This window comes from Neophocaena asiaeorientalis, unplaced genomic scaffold (genome assembly GCF_003031525.2).
Source record: "Neophocaena asiaeorientalis asiaeorientalis breed wild unplaced genomic scaffold, Neophocaena_asiaeorientalis_V1.1 scaffold469, whole genome shotgun sequence".
Lineage (NCBI taxonomy): Eukaryota > Metazoa > Chordata > Mammalia > Artiodactyla > Phocoenidae > Neophocaena > Neophocaena asiaeorientalis.
Genome location: NW_020172691.1, coordinates 1731661 through 1751118, shown reverse-complemented (window position 1 = coordinate 1751118; position 19458 = coordinate 1731661). Strand labels below are relative to the sequence as shown.

General features: G+C 61.5%; 4 protein-coding genes across 4 annotated transcripts in view; 2 read left to right on the top strand and 2 right to left on the bottom strand.

The window, feature by feature from the left end:
* Positions 1 to 359, top strand: part of APC2 (APC regulator of Wnt signaling pathway 2) — an 18091-nt gene extending 17732 nt beyond the window's left edge. The window contains exon 15 of the mRNA XM_024739998.1: positions 277 to 359. Coding sequence (XP_024595766.1) covers positions 277 to 359 — 83 coding nt within the window. The remainder of the gene's footprint in view (positions 1 to 276) is intronic.
* Positions 360 to 2414: 2055 nt separating this feature from the next.
* Positions 2415 to 8313, bottom strand: CUNH19orf25 (chromosome unknown C19orf25 homolog). Its single transcript, XM_024739979.1, has 3 exons — positions 8267 to 8313; positions 7931 to 8062; positions 2415 to 4116 (listed from the first exon to the last, which is right to left on the bottom strand). The coding sequence occupies exons 2-3, from the start codon at positions 8058 to 8060 to the stop codon at positions 3887 to 3889; spliced, it is 360 nt and encodes a 119-aa protein (XP_024595747.1). The 5' UTR covers positions 8061 to 8062; positions 8267 to 8313; the 3' UTR covers positions 2415 to 3886.
* Positions 8314 to 10902: 2589 nt separating this feature from the next.
* PCSK4 (proprotein convertase subtilisin/kexin type 4) overlaps positions 10903 to 19458 on the bottom strand; it is a 12928-nt gene continuing 4372 nt past the window's right edge. Inside the window, exons 3-17 of the mRNA XM_024740087.1 lie at positions 16505 to 16609; positions 15030 to 15122; positions 14828 to 14956; positions 14674 to 14750; positions 14489 to 14577; positions 14143 to 14315; positions 13843 to 14055; positions 13440 to 13540; positions 13258 to 13361; positions 13073 to 13190; positions 12652 to 12873; positions 12335 to 12459; positions 11866 to 11988; positions 11163 to 11722; positions 10903 to 10975 (exon numbers count right to left, since the gene is read on the bottom strand). Of these exons, the coding sequence (XP_024595855.1) occupies positions 11253 to 11722; positions 11866 to 11988; positions 12335 to 12459; positions 12652 to 12873; positions 13073 to 13190; positions 13258 to 13361; positions 13440 to 13540; positions 13843 to 14055; positions 14143 to 14315; positions 14489 to 14577; positions 14674 to 14750; positions 14828 to 14956; positions 15030 to 15122; positions 16505 to 16609 (2142 nt within the window). The 3' untranslated portion in view covers positions 10903 to 10975; positions 11163 to 11252. The remainder of the gene's footprint in view (positions 10976 to 11162; positions 11723 to 11865; positions 11989 to 12334; positions 12460 to 12651; positions 12874 to 13072; positions 13191 to 13257; positions 13362 to 13439; positions 13541 to 13842; positions 14056 to 14142; positions 14316 to 14488; positions 14578 to 14673; positions 14751 to 14827; positions 14957 to 15029; positions 15123 to 16504; positions 16610 to 19458) is intronic.
* The window catches only part of REEP6 (receptor accessory protein 6), a 5199-nt gene continuing 3573 nt past the window's right edge, over positions 17833 to 19458 (top strand). Inside the window, exon 1 of the mRNA XM_024740088.1 lies at positions 17833 to 18202. Coding sequence (XP_024595856.1) covers positions 18088 to 18202 — 115 coding nt within the window. The 5' untranslated portion in view covers positions 17833 to 18087. The remainder of the gene's footprint in view (positions 18203 to 19458) is intronic.

Genomic DNA, 19458 nt, shown 5'->3' with positions numbered 1-19458 from the left:
CGCCCGCGTCCCCCCCTTCAACTACGTGCCCAGCCCTATGGTGGTAGCCACCACTGACTCTGCCGTGGAGAAAGCCCCCGCCCCCGCCCCTACCGGCCTCCTGGGATAGGGGCCGGGGCTGGCCTTCCAGAACGTCCTCTCCCGGCCCAGGGCCGTCTAGCTGCCCCAAGGGTGGTCCCAGCACCCGCCTGCCCACCCGGGCCCCCGCCCTCTGAGCCTAAGCCCTGCCTGTACGGGCCCCACCCTCACTGCGTAGGCGCTTGCTTCCGTGCCCAGGGGGCTCTGCAAGGAAAGTGAGCTGCAGGGTGGACCTTGCGTCCCCGCCAGGGGGCGCCTACGAGGGCGCCGTGCCAGCCTAGACCCCACGCGGAGACCACCCTCCTGGCAGGGGCTGTCCTCAGCAGTGCCCTCCTGGGCTCCTGACCCCACCGGGCCCAGCATCAGCACCACACCCCCTCCCCTCCCCTCCGGGGAGCCGCAGGGAGGTGACAGTGCCCGCCCGCCGACGTGGGGGACCGGAGCCTGCCAGCTGGGGGCATTGGCAGGCAACCGTGGCAGAGCAGGAAGCCTGTAATTACGGGCAAGGCTGAGTAATTTGTTCACGAGGGTTTAGCCGGTTGGCCTGCCTGTTCAGCCTCAGCGGGGGGCACGGGGTAGGGGCGTGGTTGAGCCCCACAGAAAGGCAGCCCCACCCGAGACGGCGAGTGTAGGGAGCCTGGAGCACCCCGGGACTGGCCGGGGGTGGTCTGGACGCAGCACCCCCGCAATCCTCGTAAGGAACATGGAGAGGCAGGCGTGCAGCGAGGGCTCTGGCCGAGGCGGGCGGGGCACCGAGGGGAGGCCGGGGCCCGGCTGACCGCCCCGCCGCCGGGCCTGGACTGCATTCTGAGGATGTCCCGGGAGGCGCCCGACCGGCCCCCGGCCTTGCCCTTTTCGATCTCAACCTCCTTTGCGACGCGGGAAGCCCTGGATCTGTGGGCTCCGTGCGGGCACGGCCTCCTCCCTGAGGTCCAGCACAGCTGTGGGACTCGGAGCGGGGGCCCTGGAGCCCACAGGTGCTGGAGGGAGCTGGTCCCAGAGGAGGCAGAGGGGGGAGCCCCGGCATACCTGCACGAAGAGCCGCCCACCGCCTCCCTGCAGAACCCAGCTCTGGGCGGGGCTGCTCTCAGTCGCCCCGGGGATCTAAAGTCACAGTCGCCCTGCAGAGCTGCTCCTGGGGCCGGGGACCCTGTGCCGGCATCCATCCCTTCTCTGGGAGGAGGGGGAGCAGGGCTGAGTCAAGAGGAGGTGCTGGAGGGGCCCCATCTCCACCCCGGGCACCACCGACTGTCCCTCCCCTCCCTTGGACACCGTGCCGCTGCTGAGACACACAGACTGCAACCTCTCCCTCACACCTGACACACCGTCCTGCAGGACAGGCGCCAGGACTCTGCCTGAGGGCCTGAATGCAGCACGCGAGAAGGGCTGCACCACATGCCCCTCCTGTGGAGGGCCAGCCGGCAGCAGCAAAGGAGGCCGGGGGCTGAGCAGGGTGCCAGGGACCCGGCCCCCAGGAGGATCACGATCAGATGCGTCTCAGATACCAGCCGCCCCCAGTCCCCGTCAGTAGCCAGAAGGGCGGGACTGGGGGGTCTTCCGAGCGCCTTCTCAGATATGGGGGCTGAAGGATGCTGCCCACCACCACCATGGGCCAGCCTCCCCTGGAAAAGGGGGACCCACCCCAGCTCGCCTAGCCGTGAGGGCCGGGGTGGGAGCCCCCCGCACTGGGAGACCCGGGCGGCGCTCTGGCCGCTGTGTGCCTGTCTCCCCACGTGGGCCGTGGGGCGAACTCCCAGAGCTACCTCTTGGCGAGCAGCGCAGCCACCGTGACTGGGGGCAGAGGACCCTCCCCGGCCGCCCCCGCTGCCCTCTGTCTGGACCAGGCGTTCTCTCCCGAGTCTGGGGCCATCCTGTCAGGGGCACCTCTGCCTTTTCCAACCCCTGCAGCGGGGCCAGCCATGCCTCATCACCCAGCCCAGCAGGCCAATGGGGGCCCAGGGCCCTGAGAAGATGCGCTTCCTGGAGGAAGGCACTGGCGGTTGCTGGACAGTCGTCTGAGGCAGGGCTGGAGGACCAAAGTCTGAAGCCCTCAGGATGCTGCCCGGCCACCCGCTGAGGGGACACAGGACACCCACTCCTGGACCTCGGCCCAGGAGCAGACGGACACCACGAGCTGGGTGCTGGATTCGGTGCATCACCTGACCCCTGCCACCCTGCCGGCTGCCGCCCAAGCCCAGCTATCTAGGCTCCCCCTCCACCCTGCATCTCCCTCCTGGGTCTACAGTGCCACCGGACATGTGTAAATACGTACAGCCCCGTCCCATCCTGTCCCCCCAACTGTAAAGCCATCGTCTGGCGGAAGGAGGCCGCGGAACCAGGCTTCTCACATGCACCTTTAATAAACAGCTGTTGAGTTGCGCTCCACAATGCCTGCGCCCATCTCCAGGGGGGACAAGCCAGGGTGGGGGTCCAACGTGCCGCCTGCAGAGCCTCACTCCCCACAACCGCGAGGATGCGAGGGGACGCTCGAGGGCTGAGCCCCAGCGTGACCCGGGGGTGCAGGGAGAGCGCTCAGAACAGGCGCAGGGGGAGGCACCCGGCAGGAGTCAGTGGAGTGTCTCTGCCTGATGCCGGGGGGGATCTGGAGGGTGGACAGTGCCCCAAAGACAGGCGGCCCCACCCGGAGGCCAGGCCAGGCAGGGAGAGGGGAAGCAGCTCACCCCAGGGGCCCGCTGTTAGCCAGCGCACCCTGGAGGAGGCAGCCTGGCGTCCACTGCTGCCACTAGAGACAAGCCCGCACTGGGCTTGTCTCCTGGGCCTCCAAAGTCAAGTCTCCAGTTTTGGGGTCTCTGAGGGTGAAGCAGACACTCTTTCTTCCTGGGATGCGCAGGGTCTCCCCTGTCAGGGCCCTGCGTGCTGGGTCCCAGCACTGCCCCGAGCTTCTGGGGACCCTGCAAAGGAGTGGTCTATGGGGGCACTGTTCAGGCAGCTACACACAGGGATTTCATCAGAGGGACTCGGGCTCATCCACGACGGGCCTGGCCCTGGGGCCACCTCCAGCCAGCCTACTGCTTCTCTGGTCTTCATGGGATGGGTTTTTTAGGGTGATGCCCTTTTCAAGATCCTCTCCTGCCCCACCACCCACCTGTCCACAGACGAAGGTGTACGGACAGGAGGGCAGCTGGGTGATGGCCCGGGGCAGTGGACTGACCACCACGTCCTCTCATGGCGCCCCCATGTGACAGAACCCCACAGCTGACAGACAGACAAGTGCCCTGGGGGAGCGCCCAGGCCCTGGGTCGGGGTGCCGGGGGCCCTGAGGGGTGGCACCGACCACGAGGCCCCATCTCAGATCTGGGCCCTGGGGGGGCCACAGCTCCTCACATAACCTTAGCCACTATGCGTCAGGGAGGACACTGAACTCCCTACCCTCTTCTGAGACCCCTGGGGCCCCCCAGTTAACACGGAGACGGCAGAACCAGAGGGGTGGGTCCCACCAGTTCAGCCTGATGGGGGGTGGGCAGTGAAGCAGGGTCGCCAGAGGAAGGAAGGGAGGATGGACGGAGGGCCCTCGAGGGCTGGGCCCCACAGTAAGTCCAGTTGGGGCAACTGAGGGTGAGGGGCATGCGCACAACCCGGACCCCACCCTCGGGGAGGGGCCTGTGCCTGGCTGAGGCAGCCCCACCCCCTGGGCGGGCTGTGTCCCCCAGGGTCTCTGGGTGCCAGGCGTGCCTAGGCCGCGGAACAGAGAGCCTGGACCCTGGTTCCGGGACCCAGGGGCCAGGTGTCAGGTGAGGTGCGCCAGGCCAGGTGTCGAGCGGAGGCCCCGAGGCCCCGGGGAGCCGGGTCAGCCCAGGAAGGTGGCGGCCGCGGTGCCCGGCAGAGCCACCTGGCCCACGTGGCTGACCTCCTGCTCCAGCTCCTCACGTGCCCGCCACAGCTCCTCACGCTGCTGCTTCAGCTGGGCGCCCGCGCGCCACAGCCGCTGGTTCGTGGCCACGTAGACCCGGCTCTGCTGGTAGAGCTGCTCCCGCTGGGCCTCAGTGTCCTCGGCCCTCCCCGAGGGGGCTGGGGGGTCTGGGGACAGGACACGGCAGCATCACTGCCCGCTGGCCACACAGGGGACTCAGTTTACCCCCCAGAGAAAGCAGTGGACCGAAGGGCACAGGTCACGGTAAAGGCCAGACTCCACTGTCCCTCGGCCCCGCCTGGGGTGGGCTCTAGCTCCTGGAAAGGGCCTTGACCCTGACCATGAGCCGGCCGGCCTCACCTGTGCTCTCAGCAATCAGGGAGGTGAGAGGAGGCCAGGAGGGCATGGACGCACATTTCCCAACGACCATGCTTCCTAAAGGGCGTGGCGGAGGGGTGGGGGGACCAGGGCAGGAAAAGCACAGGTTTCAGGGCCACCTGGAGATACGTCAAGGTCCTCTCCGCTCTGCCTGGTTCCCTTGTCTACAAACAGGCCCAGAAACGCTGGCATTTAACTAAAAATCACTTTATCTGCTTTAGTAACAAGGTGGGAAAGGCCAGACAGTGCACACGGAGGCCAGGTATGGTCCTAGATGTGAACACAGGCCGGCAGGGGAAGCCCCTCGCCCTCGAGTGGCCCCGGCATTGCTCATGGGGTAAATGGGCCCAGGATCCTTAAGTTGGGGCTCAAGTGGCCTCTGAAGACCCAGCCGCGAGCCAGGGATAAATACAGCTCCTGTTCCTCGGGCCGCCCCGTCCAACACGATGTTCCAAGTGATGGAAACGCCCTCCAGCTGAGCCACCAGGGGCTCCTGAGCCCTTGAAATGTGGCTACATGGAACAAAGAACGGAATTTTTTTTTTTTTTTTTACTATTAAGAAAAAAAAAACCGTCCCACAGCCACGTGTAAATCAGTGAAGTTAGAACACTCCCTCACACTATACACAAAAATAAACTCAACATGGCTCAAGGACTTAAATTTAAGATATGACACCATACAACTTTGAGAATAAAGCACAGGCAAAACATTCTCTGACATAAATGGTACCAATATTTCCTTAGGTCAGTCTCCCAAGGCAACAGAAATAAAAGCAAAACTGGGACTTCCCTGGTGGTCCAGTGGTAAAGAATCTGCCTTCCAACGCAGGGAATGAGGGTTTGATCCCTGGTGGGGGAACTAAGATCCCACATGCCGCAAACTACTGAGCTTGCGCGCCTCAACTAGAGCCCGTGTGCCGCAAACTACAGAGCCCACGCACCCTGGAGCCCGTGCGCCACACTAGAGAGAAGCCCACATGCCTCAATGAAGATCCCATGTGGCACAACAAAGACCGAACGCAGACAAAAATATATAAATAAATGAATGATGGAAATAAAATAATAAACAGATGGGACTTCATCAAACTCACAAGCTTTTGTACAGCAAAGGAAACCGTCAAAGCGAAAAGTCAACCTATGGAATGGGAGAAAATATTTGCAAATGATGCGACTGACAAGGGCTTACTCTCCAAAATATACAAACAGCTCATACAACTCAATCAAAAAAAAACAGCCCAATCGAAAAATGGGCAGAAGACCTAAACAGACATGTCTTCAAAGAAGACATACAGATGGCCAACAGGCACGTGAAAAGATGCTCAACATCGCTAATTATTAGAGAACTGCAAATCAAAACCACAATGAGGTATCAACTCACACCAGTCAGAATGGCCATCATTAAAAAGTCTACAAACGGGGCTTCCCTGGTGGCGCAGTCGTTAAGAATCCGCCTGCCAATGCAGGGGACACGGGTTCGAGCCCTGGTCCGGGAAGATCCCACATGCTGCGGAGCAACTAAGCCTGTGTGCCACGAGTACTGAGCCTGCAAGGCACAACTACTGAAGCCCGTGTGCCTAGAGCCTGTGCCATCGCAATGAGAAGCCCACGCACTGCAACGAAGAGTAGCCCCCGCCCGTCACAACTAGAGAAAGCCCGTGCAGAGCAATGAAGACCCAACGCAGCCAAGAAAAAAAAAAGTCTACAAACAATAAATGCTGGAGAGGGTGTGGAGAAGAGGGAATCCTCCTACACTGTTGGTGGGAATGTAAGTTGGTGTAGCCACTGTGGAAAACACTATGGAGGCGCCTCAAAAAACTAAAAATAGAGCTACCATATGATCCAGCAATCCCACTCCTGGGCATATAGCCAGACAAAACTCTAATTCAAAAAGACACATGCACCCCAATGTTCAGAGCAGCACTATTTACAATAGCCAGACATGGAAACAACCTAAATGCCCATCAACAGATAAATGGATAAAGAAGATATGGTGTGTGTGTGTGTACACACACACACACACACACACACACACACACAAATGGAATACTACTCAGCCATAAAAGGATGAAATAATGCCATTTGCAGCAACATGGATGGACCTAGAGATTATCATACCAAGTGAAGTAAGTCAGACAAAGAAGGACAGAAACCATATATCACTTATATGTGGAATCTAAAATATGACCCAGGGCTTCCTTGGTGGCACAATGGTTAAGAATCCGCCTGTCAATGCAGGGGTCACGGGTTTGGGCCCTGGTCCAGGAAGATCCCACACGCCCTGTGGAGCTGCTGGGCCCGTGCACCACAACTACTGAGCCCGTGCTCTAGAGCTCATGCTCTGCAACAAGAGAAGCCACCTCAGCGAGAAGCCCGTGCACCGCAGCGAGGAGTGGTCCCCACTTGCTGCAACTAGAGAGAGGCCCCGCATGCAGCAACGGAGACCCAGTGCAGCCAAAAATAAAATAAATTAAAAAAAAAAAAACACCATTCACTTTAGAGCAGTACACCATATATACTCAATAAATATTTGTTAATCAATAAATATTTAAAAAAATTTTTAAATAATCCCATGGTTAAGACTCCACACTTCCACTGCAGGGGGCATGGGTTCGATCCCTGGTCGGGGAACTAAGATCCCACATGCCGAACAGCGCGGCCAAAAGAAAAAGAAAAGAAAAAAAACAACCCAAATGAGCTTATCTACGAAACAGAAACAGACTCACAAATATAGAGAGCAGAACTGTGCTTGCCAAAGGGGAGGGGGGGCGGGGAAGGGACGAATTGGGAGTTTGGGATTAGCAGGTGTAAACTATTATATACAAACTGTAGAAACAACAAGGTCCCACTCTAGAGCACAGGAAACCATATTCAATATCCCGTGATAAACCATAATGGGAAAGAATATGAAGAAGAATGTGTATGTACGTATAACTGAGTCACTTTACTGTACATCAGGAGTTAACAAAACATTGTAAATCAACTATACTTCAACTTTAAAAAAAGACACACCAAAACCAAACAAACAACAGCAAAAAACAAAGCCCCAAAGCGTTTCTCACTTTCTATCATCCCACAAGCCCTACATATTGAATGTTTCTACCCACTAGAATGGCCCGAGGGCAGGCAGGGTTCCCCCGCCCCCCCCCACTTAGCCACTCCGCGCAGCAGGAGGGATCTGAGTTCCCCGACCCGGTAGCGAACCCGTGGCGCCTGCAGTGGAAGCGCCGAGTCTTCACCATTCGACCGCCAGGGTCCATCCCTTTTGATCATCTATCCACCTCAGTGCTTAGACCAGAACCTGACCCACAACAGGTTCTCAATGAAGGTGTGTTGAATGAATAAACGAACCTCACAGAGTGGAACACAAAATTCACCCTACAACTGTATGACACTCATGTGCTTCCAACCTTCTGAACAAGGGGCGGGCACACGTTTTCTGCAAAAGGCCAGACCTACGTATTTTTGGCACTGCAGGGCCAGACAGTCTCCGTCCTGATTACTTAACTCTGCCAGTATGTCTTAAAGGCAGCCAGGCGCTTCCCCCGCCCCTTCCTGCTGGGGTCTCTGGGCCGCCTCTCCCCCGCCCGACCTGGGCTCCCCCTACCTTCCCGGGCCACGGCGGTGAAGACTAGGTCCTCGGCGGGTGCCCCCCGCACGTCTTCCAGGATCTGCTCCACCGTGGGGGGCGCCGGGCGGGTGGGCAGCACCACGCGCTTCTTGGCCTTGGAGCCCATCCCTGCAAGGTGGGAGAAGGGAGCATGGACCAGGCCGTTCCTGCCGCCCAGCAAAACCTACACGCGCTCCGGAACCCCGCTCCCGGGGAAGCCCGTCCTGCCCCGCTCCTCCCAGGGCCGAACAGCACAGGGCCAGGGGGTTCAGCCTCCGTCTCCACCCAGGTCCCAGCTTCCCGCAGAAGCCCCCAGTGCGACCGCCGCCTCACCTGGCAAAAAGCCTTCAGACCGCAACGGCGGCCCAGTGGCCACTTCCGCTTCCGGTTGGCGCGCGGACCCACCCTACAGTCCCGTGACGCGCACTTCCGGCCTCCTCCGGCTCCCGCCTGCCGCGAAGCCACGCCCCTCTTAAAGGGGCCGGGCCCGCTAGGGTCCGGGTACCGTCTGAGCAGCGAAGTTGACTGGCCCAGAACTAATAAGGACGCGATATCATCCTCCCCGCGCCGGGCCTGGAAGCCCAAGGGGTGGGCGTAGGGTCCAATCCCGGCTCTTCTCGATGCCTAACAAGGCATCCGAAGCCCGGTTTTCTGCATAAGGGGGACACGGCCCCCAACGTGGCTGTCGTGGGAACAAAGTTACTGTGCAGCCCACGCCAGGTGGCGGGCGGACAGCGAGTGTTCCGTGAATGCCAGCTGCGCCAGCCCCAGCGAGGTGGCCAGGGGCGTAGCACGCGCGTCTGGTCCGGCCTCCCAGATCCCCGTCAGGCTCACCTCTCCTGTCTCTAAAACCCCCTCCCCACCGGGGTGCGGGCGTAGCTCTGGACGGTGATCTTGGCCCCTCCCCTCTTGGGTAGCAAGGGAAGACAGGCTCAGAGCCCAGGGAGGTTTTTGCGTTTCTAAACAACTTTATAAAAAGTAATTTACAGGGAATTCCCTGGCGGTCCAGTGGTTAGGACTCTGCGCTCTCACTGCCGAGGGCTTGGATTCAATCCCTGGTGGGGGAACTAAGTTCCCACATCCCAGAAGACGCAAGGCGCGGCCAAAAGAAAAAAAAGAAAAAAGCAATTTACATACCATAAAGTCCACCTGTTTAAAGTGTACAAGTCAATGGTTTGGGAATATATAGAGAGACCTGTTCTGGACGTTTCCCATCAGTGGAATCACACACCGTGTGTCCTTTTATGCCTGGCTTCTCTCACTGAGCATCGTGTTCTCCAGGTCCATCCATGTCGTGAGGAGTGTCAGTGCTTCACTCCTTTTCATGGCTGAGTGATGCTCCCATGTGTGGAGGGACCACACTGTATCTATTCATTCACCTGTTAATGGATGTTTAGACTGTTTCCACATTTTGGCTGCTGTGAACATCCTTGCACAGGTTTTTGTGTGAATGTGTCTTTAGTTTTCTTGGGCACGTACCTGGCAGCAGAATCGCTGAGGCCTACAGTAACTCTATGTTTAATTGTCTGTGGAACTATTTCCCAAAGTGGCTGCCCCAAGATGGCATGTTTTGGGCACTTACTATGTGCCAGGCGGGAAAACTACCTCTTTGGATCCTTGAGAGTATTTGGTGAGGCAGGTGCCAGACTTAATGCTGTTGCACGGGTGCAGCCACCGAGGCTCTGAGAGGGAGGCCGGGTGCCTCTGGACACACAGACTGGACCTAACTTCAGAACTAGGGGCTGAGCTTGGTGGGACTCTGGGGGCCGTGGGCAGGACTCGGAGAGCAGCTGGCTGTCTCCCCTCCCTCACTAGCCACCTGCTTCCATTGGGTCCAGCTGCAGCCCTAGACAGAGCCTCATTTCCTTCATGGCTTGAGGCTGGCCAACCTGGGCCTGGTGGCCAAGGAGATTCTCAGGGGCCCAGGGCCACTGGATACCGGGGCTGTCTCTGGGGCTCCTGAAACAAACCAGGACCGCCCCTTGGAGTTCAAGTGCAGCCCATGGTCAAGGCACAACCAGCCTCCACTTCCTTGTGGAAATTGCCTCCCCGCTCTGAAAATCAAGAGGAACATGTCCCCACCCCACTGGTGTGTGTGAGGACAGAGGAGGGACTCTTACTAACTCCATCCATGACTTACCCCACACCCACACCCACACCCCTGCACCTCAGGATCCTCCTTCTGTTCCAGAGAGGTAGAGAACCCATCTTCCAGATGAGGAGGTCGAGGCCTGAAGGAGTAAGATCAATGTACCCCAGCTCATAATTCCCTCAGCATCCCGACGACCTCAGAAAATAGACAAAGGTGTAATTACTGGAAGCTGGTAGACAGGCTGAGTGGATGGAACGCTGCGTGAACTGTCCTTTGCAAATTGCACTTCTGTTAGCTCTCCACGTTAAAGAGAAACTCACGCATAAAGATGGAAGAGGAGGGCTTTCCTGGTGGCGCAGTGTTTAAGAACCCGCCTGTCAATGCAGGGGACATGGGTTTGAGCCCTGGTCCAGGAGGATCCCACATGCCACGGAGCAACTAAGCCCGTGCGCCACAACTACTGAAGCCCATGTGCCTAGAGCCCGTGAGCCACAACTACTGAAGCCCGTGCGCTGCAACGAAGAACAGCTCCCACTTGCCGCAAGTAGAGAAAACCCACACGCAGCAACGAAGACCCAACACAGCCAAAAATAAATGAAAAAAAAAAAAAAAAAAAGATGGAAGAGGAGCCAGAGCCACAGGGGGCCAGGCCGCATCGTGGGGCCTCAGAGGCTTTGCAGCACATGGGTGGGTATCACTTGGGACCCTACCCTACCCCACCCCCAAAACCCCAGCTGACCCCTTCTCCAGGGACAGACGCCCCGGGGAAGGCAGATTCCACATGATACGCAGGGGATTCCCACAACCATGCCATGGAGAAGGGGCCGGTGCCCCAAAGGAGCCCACAGACTTGCACCTCCTATTCAACCTTTATTTGCAAACTCTGAGGTCGCACGTGGTACCCGAGACCCTGGATGGTGTCATCTGCTCTCCTTCCCGCTTCCTCCATTCTGGAAAGGGAAGGGATGGTGGTCACTGCCGGGCTCTGCCCCAGCCTACCCTCTCCCTATCCAAACTGTGCAACGAGACTTCTCTCTCTCTCTCTCCCCCTCTTTCACCTGGACCTGCCAAGTCCGGGGTGCAGGGTCCCACGCGGCCACCCCTGGCCCACGGCCTCGGTGGCAGCCAGGGCCTTACCAGGGCAGGTTCCCACAGGGCACCCGTCTGGACAGTGGGGCAGCGGTGCCCACCAGGGACCTGGGTGGAGGCGCACGTTAGCTGTCCTTGTCAACCAGCTCTGGGTTCCAGCTTGCAGCGGGGTCTGGAGTGGTGATGGGAGTGGCCCCCTGCTCCAGGGGGTCCCACCCATGGTGGCGGGCAGCCTACAAGGAGGACGCGGCAGAGGAGGGGGCTCCCGAAGGCCACGGCCAACAGGGCCAGCACCACGGCCTGCGCCGGGCCGTGGCGGCAGGGGCAGGCGGTTGCAGTGGGCTGGGGGGGGCCCTCAGGGGGGTCGGGTCCCGAGCAGGAGCCCCGCTGCGCGTCCAGCATGGACGGCGGGGGGCAAGTGGTACAGTCCAGCGGGGAGCTGCCGCGGCAGGTGTAACAGGACGGGTGGCAGCTGGAGCAGACCCGCAGGGCAGGCGCGGCTGGGCGCCCAGGTTCAGCCGTCACCGCCTGCTGGGTGTGGTTGAAGTACCTCGGTGGGCAGTAGGTGAGGCAGAGGTGGCCCAGGATGTAGGCGGGGCTCTGGCATTCTGCACGAGGGAGGGACACGTCCACCGGGCTGTGAGGCCACGGCCTGCTGCCCCGGCCCGCCCGTCCCCTGCCCCAGGCCGCACACGCACACTACCCGCCTGCCGCCTCCCAGCAGGTGGGCCATGCGGCACCGGACACTCACCCTGGCACGGCCCCTCTGTGTCCCGCTGCACACACGCGCTGCTGGTCACCTGGGGGCCCGAGGGCCGCGCCGTCATGTCCTCGGCCGTCCCATAGAGCAGCAGCGTGTAGCGGTACAGCATCCCTGGGCAGGGGTCGTGGTGGGCACAGGGAGAAGAGGGAAAGGCTGTCGGCAGCCTCGTCCTGCCATTCTGGGCCCGCACCCTCCCCGGATCCCCAGACTCAGATGGTGCCCAGGGTCGCCCAGTACCCTCTAAGCGCTGGTAACTGGATACCTCCTGCCCCTAATACCTGAACCCCTACTGTGCACTGGTAACCAGACACCTATTACATTCCAGCCCTGTGTGCTCAGTCTCTCAGAGGACACCAGTGGGAGCCCTGTGCCTTGGGCTTGGGGGCAGTAAGGAGGCCGCCAGCTCCAGAGCATGGGGCAGGTGGGGCTCGAGCCCCAGCCTGTGCCCGGCTCTCACCTGTGTTGAAATAGTAGCCCTTGTTCTCCAGGACCAGGGTCCACAAGCCGCGCGGGTCCTCGTCCCAGAAGTGGGTGGACATGAAGATCCAGTTGTTGTAGCCTTGGCCACTGACGTCAAAGGGTCTGGGACAGACAGGCAGGCGGGGGGATAAGGGGGGGGCTTCACAACCAGAGTCCTGACAAGCCGCGAGCACAGTAAGTGTCTGTGATGCCAAGGGGTGGGGTCCAGCCCGCCTGACCCCACAGGGCACTTGTCTCTTCCTCGTGGGGTTGCTCAGGAAAGAGAGTTTGTGGCCCGGTCCCCTGCCCCCGCACCTGATGGCCACAAGCGTGGAGCGGGTGCCCATGGGGCTGGTGAGCGAGATCTCCAAGTCCCCACGGCGGCTGTAGGACAGGGACAGCAGCACCTGCACGTGCTCCAGCGAGCGGATGTAGTTGGCGTGGCCGAAGCAGGCCGACACGTTCTTCCTCACGCGCATCACCCGCAGGATGGGGCTGGGGGCTGCAGCACGTGAGGTGAGGGCCCCTCCTGCTGGCCTGCTGGGAGATGGGCGGCCAGCAGGCAGGGTCTGGGCTCAGATCCTGCCCTTTCCTTGTACAGATGGGTGAACTGAGACCGCGGGGCCTGCCTCCACGTGTCCACCCACCAGGGTTGGGGGAGAGGTCTGGGGACGTGGCAGTGGGGACGTGGCTGGGGTTAGATGTGGGCGTGCAGGGGGCAGAGGAGGGCGCTCACGTGGGGGTGTGCACGATGCTGATGGTGCATTTCCTCTGGGGCTGTGTGGGCAGCCACGAGCGAGCCAAGTCCACCAGCAGCCCGGCGTCCAGCAGCCCGTAGCCGTAGTGGTGGCTAACTGTGTGGAGGGGCGTGGTCATCGTCCTGTGGGCGTGGCGTCCCCAACCCCGCCCGTCCTGCCGCACCTTGGCGCCCCACGCCGTTGGTCCTCCAGTCCTCGGCCTGGAGCTGCGCTGGCCTGGACGCCCGGACCACCAGATGCTGCATGTCCCTCCACGTCAAGAACGGGCTGGGGGTGGGTGAGGGAGGGTGAGCCGGGGCCACGCTGGGGAGCTCCGGCAGTAGGCGAGACCCCTCCATCACCTACTTGGCCTCCAGAGCCAGGGCGATCATGCCCGCAGCCAGCGGGGCGGAGGCTGAGGTGCCCGTGTGCTTGTCCGTGCACCGGTGGTGCAGGTCTGTTGTGACCTGGGTGCACAGAGAGGGACTCAGGCGCCTGGTGCACAGGAAAACCCAGCCCTTGTTCAAAACGGCCCAAGTGCTCCAAGGAAGAGGCACCTCAGAGCACGACAGCAGGTCTGGGGCCGTGAACACAGCCGCCCAGCTGCCAGCCCTGCCTGGGACACACGAGGGCATGTGAAGGGGCGCCAACCGTGGGGCCTGGTCCCTGAACCCCAGTCTATGTGTCAGACGTGAACCGGGCAGCCCTGGGAAGAGGCAAGGTAGGGGACAGGAGGGAAGGCAGGGCACCGGGTGGGGCGGGTGCTTACGATTTGGGGGTTGGCAGCAACGCCGCTGCTGTAGGTAGTGGTGAGCGTGGAGGCGCAGGCCTCGCTGTACCAGGGCACGCGGCCCTGCTGGGTGGTGCTGCCCACCGAGAGCGTGTGGATGCTGTTGGTGTAGCCATCACAGTTGCAGTTGTCATAGTGCAGGCCGCCATTGCCCGACGCCCAGATGAAAAGGGTGCCCAGCCCACCTCGGCCCTGCAGATGGAGAACCAGGCCAGAGACGGGGACGGGGTGTGGGCCTCGCATGCTGGCCCTGGCCCTCCGTGCCCCATACCAGCTCACCTTGGTCACGCCGCGCCTGAAGGCCTCTCGGGTGAGGATGCCCGGGCCGTCCACTGTGCGGCCGTCGTCCTCGGGGCCCCAGCTGGCGCTGTAGATGTGGATGTGCTGTGGCTGCAGGCTCAGCGACTGGGCCTCGATCACGTCAGTGATGGTGCCGTCCAGCATGCGCACCCCTGCACAGGCGGCCTTGGTGAACACCCCGCCTGCGCCCTGCACTCTCCCCGCCCTGGGGATGGAGGTGTCTGTGGGGGTTTCAGCTCTCCCCGACCTTAGCCTGGGGCCCTGACATGGCCCAGTGGCTAGTGTGGGGCCAAGAGGCGCCCCGCCACCCTCCTGGCCTGAGTACCTCCGATTCGGGCATTGTAGGCGACGCCAGCACCACAGAACCTGTTGTTTGCCGTCGCTGCCACTTCCCCAGCACAGCGGGTCCCATGCCTGGCGCCAGGACAGAGACAGGTGCCCGTCACAGCCCCTTGGCCCCTCGTAGGGTAGTGGAGGCTGCCCCCATGCCCTGTGGGATGCTGGGCTCACCGGTTCTCATCGCTGGATGTGTATCGCGGCTGGGGGTCCGGGTCATAGTCATTGAAGTCGTAGCTGGCTAGGGGGTCCTGGGGGTTGGAGACATGAGGGGCTGCGACCAGCCGTGGGACCTGGGGCAGCCCCCACCCCAGCCCCACAGGCTCACATAGTTGGCCCAGAGGTCTGGGTGGTCCTTCTCGATGCCGTCGTCCAGGACAGAAACCACGATGCCCTGGCCAGAAAGCCCCTGGCTCCAGACCTGCAGGATGTTCAGGTCCGGCTGCACCTCCTTGTTCTGTGCAAGGCGGGGCCGGGGTCAGTGGGACTCTGGCCTGGCCTGGCCCCGCCGCCCAGCCCGGCCAGCTCACCATGTACCACTGCTTGGAGAACCAGGGGTCCGTGGGCACCACCAAGGAGCGTTTCACCCGCCGCTGCACCGTCTGCTGCTGGAACCACTGCACCTGGGGGTGGGGAGACCACACCATGGGAGGGGCTGGACCCACGAGCAGCCCACCCTCCTCCCAGCTTCCTGCGCTCACACCAGGCTGCTTTAGAGGGCCCTGCCCCTCAGCCCTTCCACCAGTTCCTGGTCAAAGCACCCAAATCTGCTTCCAGGGTCTGGCATCGGCCTCTTCCCTGGATCTGCCAAGGGTCAGCGGTGTGGGGCTGAGGCTTAATGTGTCTGGGCTGTCACCTACTTGTCCTGGGGCCCACGTGGTGTGTGATGGGGCCAGGGACCCCGTGTTTGCTGGGGCTGCTCTTGGGGGTCCCCGTGTGCCTGGGGCTCTGGCTCCAGAGGGGACTGAAGCCCTCAGAGCACCCATCCCCGGTGGCCCACAGACACGTGGTGGCTGCTATTCAGGCTGGTTGCGGCTCCTGGGGTCCCACCCCTGCCCCCGTCCCCATCCCTGTTCTAGAATCCCTCTCCCCAAGACATGCCCATATCCCCTTGCAGTATTCACTTCTTTCAACCGCACCCTCCCTGGTGCAGGACACTCCTGTATGGCCACACCCACCTCCTCCCTGGTCTTCCAGCAGCCCTGCCCTGCTGCCTCTCTACAGCCCATTCTTGGCACACTGCAGCATTACTTTCTGTGGAACCCTCTCTGTGAAACCCGTGCCTGTCCAACACCTCTCCAAAGCCCACAAGGCCCCCTGCCTGTCTGGCCCCCAGCAGCCTTCCTCTGCTGCAGCCACAGTGGCTGCCTCACCCCAGGGCCTTTGCACATGCCCTTCTGCCTGCCCCAGGCCGCCCTTTCTCAGACCTTTGCCCTTTCCCCTTTTTCCTTGTTCTGCTCCCAATACCCCCTCAACCTGGTTCATGTTCCCCCGTCCCTATCTCAGCAATCAGGGCCATCTTCTCCCCGTTTTCTCAGCTCCAGATCCTGATTTCTCTCTGTCCCACACATCCAATCCATCAGCAAGCCCTGGCCTCTGTCCTGCAAACCACGTCTCGAACCAACCACTCCTCTCTGTCCCAGTGTCCCAGATGGAAACCGGTGGGGTTTCCATCTGTCATGCTTCTTGCCTCCTTACCAATCAGCACCCCTCCCCCAACCCAGCCTCTTTATGGGGTACCTGGGAACTTTGATCTTTCAGGGTGAGATAGAGGAGGGAAGGGGAGGTGACAAGAAATTGTTGACAGTGCACCTGCCCTGGGGTGAGTGCTCTGCACAGATCTTCCCCATTTGACTCCCCACTGTATAGACTAGGGGGCCAAATGGACACCAAGACTCAGAGAGAGCTGGTGACTTGCCGAAGGTCACACAGACATTTATTACAATTACAAGAATAACGAGAGGTGCTGACATCCCTCAGGAGGCAGCCTCAAGGCCAGGCTCACCTTGGGGTCTTTCTTCAGGCGCAGGCGGTGGCCCCAGTGTGGGGTAAGGGACTGCTGGACCACACCCCGGTGCCGCAGATGGAAATACTGCCCATCAGGGAAGATCTGGGAATAAAGGGGAGCAGCTGCATGGCTGGGACCTGGTTCCTCTGATGGAGTCCCTCCCAGGACAGGGGCCAGCCCCCCTTCCTTACGTTTCCCCCAACCAGGTGCCCAGGTGGGAGCTTCAGATGCCCTCTGAGGGTCCCAGGATCTGGAGATGGTCTAGGCAGTAGTGAGCTGGGGGGTCCTTGATATCTGGGGAACCTAGCGAGGTACGCTCTCATCTGCCGGGGTCTGGGGTCGTCCAGCCCTCGCCCCCTCCCGTCAGTCCGGGTCCCACCCACCGGCCCCAGGTTGACGAAGCCGAATTTGCGCGCCAGGCGCTCGATTTCCTGGTAACCCTGGGACACCCGCACGGCCCAGCTACTGACATAGATGGGAGCCCGGGGTGAGGCCCACCCCACAGCCATGGGGCCAACGAGTGCCAGGCCCAAGGCCAAGGTCAGGCGCAGCCAGAGCGCACTCCGGGCGGGCCGCATGCCGGCGGGGGCGGGGCCTCAGAAAAGCCCCTCCTCCTGGCCAAACCGCCGAGATGGCCCAAGCGCCCGCCCCGCCCCCGGCGCCATAGCAACCCCTGAAAGCCTTCAACTCCCAGGGGGCCTTGCAGCTCCCCAACTTGATGGGCGCGAAGATCTGACAGCAGGGTGGGGGAGAGACATGCTCACCCTGTTCTTCCGCAGACTCGAACCCTCTGGAGCCTCAGTCTCCCCATTTGTACAATGATTCACCAATTCTTCTGACCCAGAGGTGCGGGTTCACTGTTGCTATAATTGACCCCGCCCCTTATTTTGCCCCGCCTACTTTCCTATACATCCCCTCCCCCTAGAATAAGCCTTGCCTCCTCTCCAGTCCAACCAGAATTGCTCTTTCGAATAAGTCCCACCTCCTCATCTTAGCTCCGCCCCATCCCTGCCTTTCAGATTCCGTCCCTCCTCCTTTACGTTCAGCCCCGCCCCCTCTCTGTTTTTGCTAATGAATCTCTTCTCGTTTCTCCAATCAGCTCTGGCCTTTCTCCAGCCCCTCCCACCAGCTCCGCCTCCCCAGCACTCTTCTCTCCTCACCCAGCTCCACCCACAACGGCTCAGCGAATAATCCCCGGCCATGACCCCGCCCCTCCAATCAGTTACGTCCCACTACCGCTGGGCCAATCGGCGCCCTCAGTCCCCGCGCCCCGCCCCCTTCCTCCAAAGGGGCGGCTGCGGTAGCCGCGGCCGGCCCTGGGGCAATGCGGCGGAGGAGACGGGGCAGGCCCCACCTCCTTTGTCCTCCCTGCCCTCCCATTGGCCAGAGAGGGGGACAGGAGGCGGAGACCAGCCCGGGGGCGGAGACCAGCCCGGGGGCGGAGACCAGCCCGGGGGCGGAGAGTGGCCCCGGGGTCCGGCGGTGCGGCTCGCGTGGAGGGAAGGCAGCGCGCAGGCTCTACGGCAGGTGCACGGGGTGGCGGTCAAGTTCAAGCTGCCAGCCCCGGGCCCGCCGGTGCCATGGATGGCCTGCGCCAGCTCTTCGAGCGCTTTCTGGAACAGAGGAATTTGGCCACCGAAGCGCTAGGGGCGCTCGAAGCCAAGACCGGTGTCGACAAGCGGTACTTGGCCGCAGGTGAGACTTCGGGGGCGCTCTCGGGGCCGCCGCCCCATTTCGCCGACGGGCACACTGAGGCCGTGGGCTACCGGGGCCTCGGACCTGCACCCTCCGGCCAGCTCCGGCTGCGGGGTCCAGCTCAGGCGGCGGGGCGCGCCCACAGTTCAGGAAGGAGACTGAGATCCTGGGTAGGGTCGTGGACCGGGACCTTGGGTCTACCCGCAGCCCCTCCCCGTCCCCGCTGTGCGACCTCGGTCGAGGACCACCCCCTCTCTCTCGGCCCCGCAGCCGTCCTCTGCTCCCTCCCTCCGGGCCCTGGGTGCCCGCCAGGCAGAAGTCCGGTTCTTCCAGTTGTCCTGCTGGCCCCGTGGGAGGACGGGGCAGGTAGGCAGCCAGTGCCCTGCCAGTCTTGCCACCCTCTTCCCCGATGGACTCCAGCATGGAAGCAAGTGTAGAGATCTTCCCGTTTTCCAGGGGATGCTCCAGACGTGGAGGGGAAGGGTCACTCCCACCTCCCCTCAGGTTGTTTTCCTGCTAATATCACCCCCTACCCCTGCCCTTGGCCTGCCCTCTCCCCTCCCCCGTCCGGAGTTGGGCTGTTTGACTGCTGTGGTGGGGTTGAAGAAAGGTTGGATGGGGCCCACGGAGAGGGAGGTCCAGCCAACCCGATTGTCACTTCCATTCCAGTCCCTCCTCTGCCTTTCTTCCTCAATGACCTTGGGTGGCCCCTGCCACCCTCTGAAACTGTCCAGTAAGTGTCCCTTAAGTGCCTCCCCTCTTTTTTGGTGCTTCAGACCCGACTGCCCTCTGCCACCTCTTCCAGGAAGCCCCCCTGGAATGAATCACAGGACACTTTGTTCGGACACTGGGGGGCAGCTCTGGCTGAGGACATGCCACGTGTTTTGAGCACCTGTGTACAGATCCTTAGAGTCCCCTTTCCTCCCATTTCCCTGCCAGCTGGGGGATTCCCATGCCAGACAGCCCAAGGAAGGTCCAAAACCTGTCCCCCCAGCTTCCTAGTGCCCAATATGTGTCGGGTCAGCCAGGGACCTGCCCCTGGGAGCAAGCCCTTGACCTCCAGCCTGGTTTTCAACATCCCTGATACCAGTGGGCGGGGAATTTAGGTCACAGAACACAGGGGAGGGGCCTGTTGGGAGGGGCCTGCTGGGTTGGCTGGGGGGTCACAGGGAGGAAACCGAGGCCTGGAGTGGGAGGCTGCCCCTGCTGTCTGCCCTGTCTGCAGCATCCACCCCCACCCCACCCCCGCCCCATAT

Coding starts and splice junctions, on each gene's coding strand:
- CUNH19orf25 (XM_024739979.1), bottom strand. CDS start 8,060: ATGGGCTCCAAGGCCAAGAAGCGCGTGGTGCTGCCCACCCGCCCGGCG. Junction 4,117..7,930: donor CACCGCCGTGGCCCGGGAAG/GTAGGGGGAGCC, acceptor TCCTGTCCCCAG/ACCCCCCAGCCCCCTCGGGG.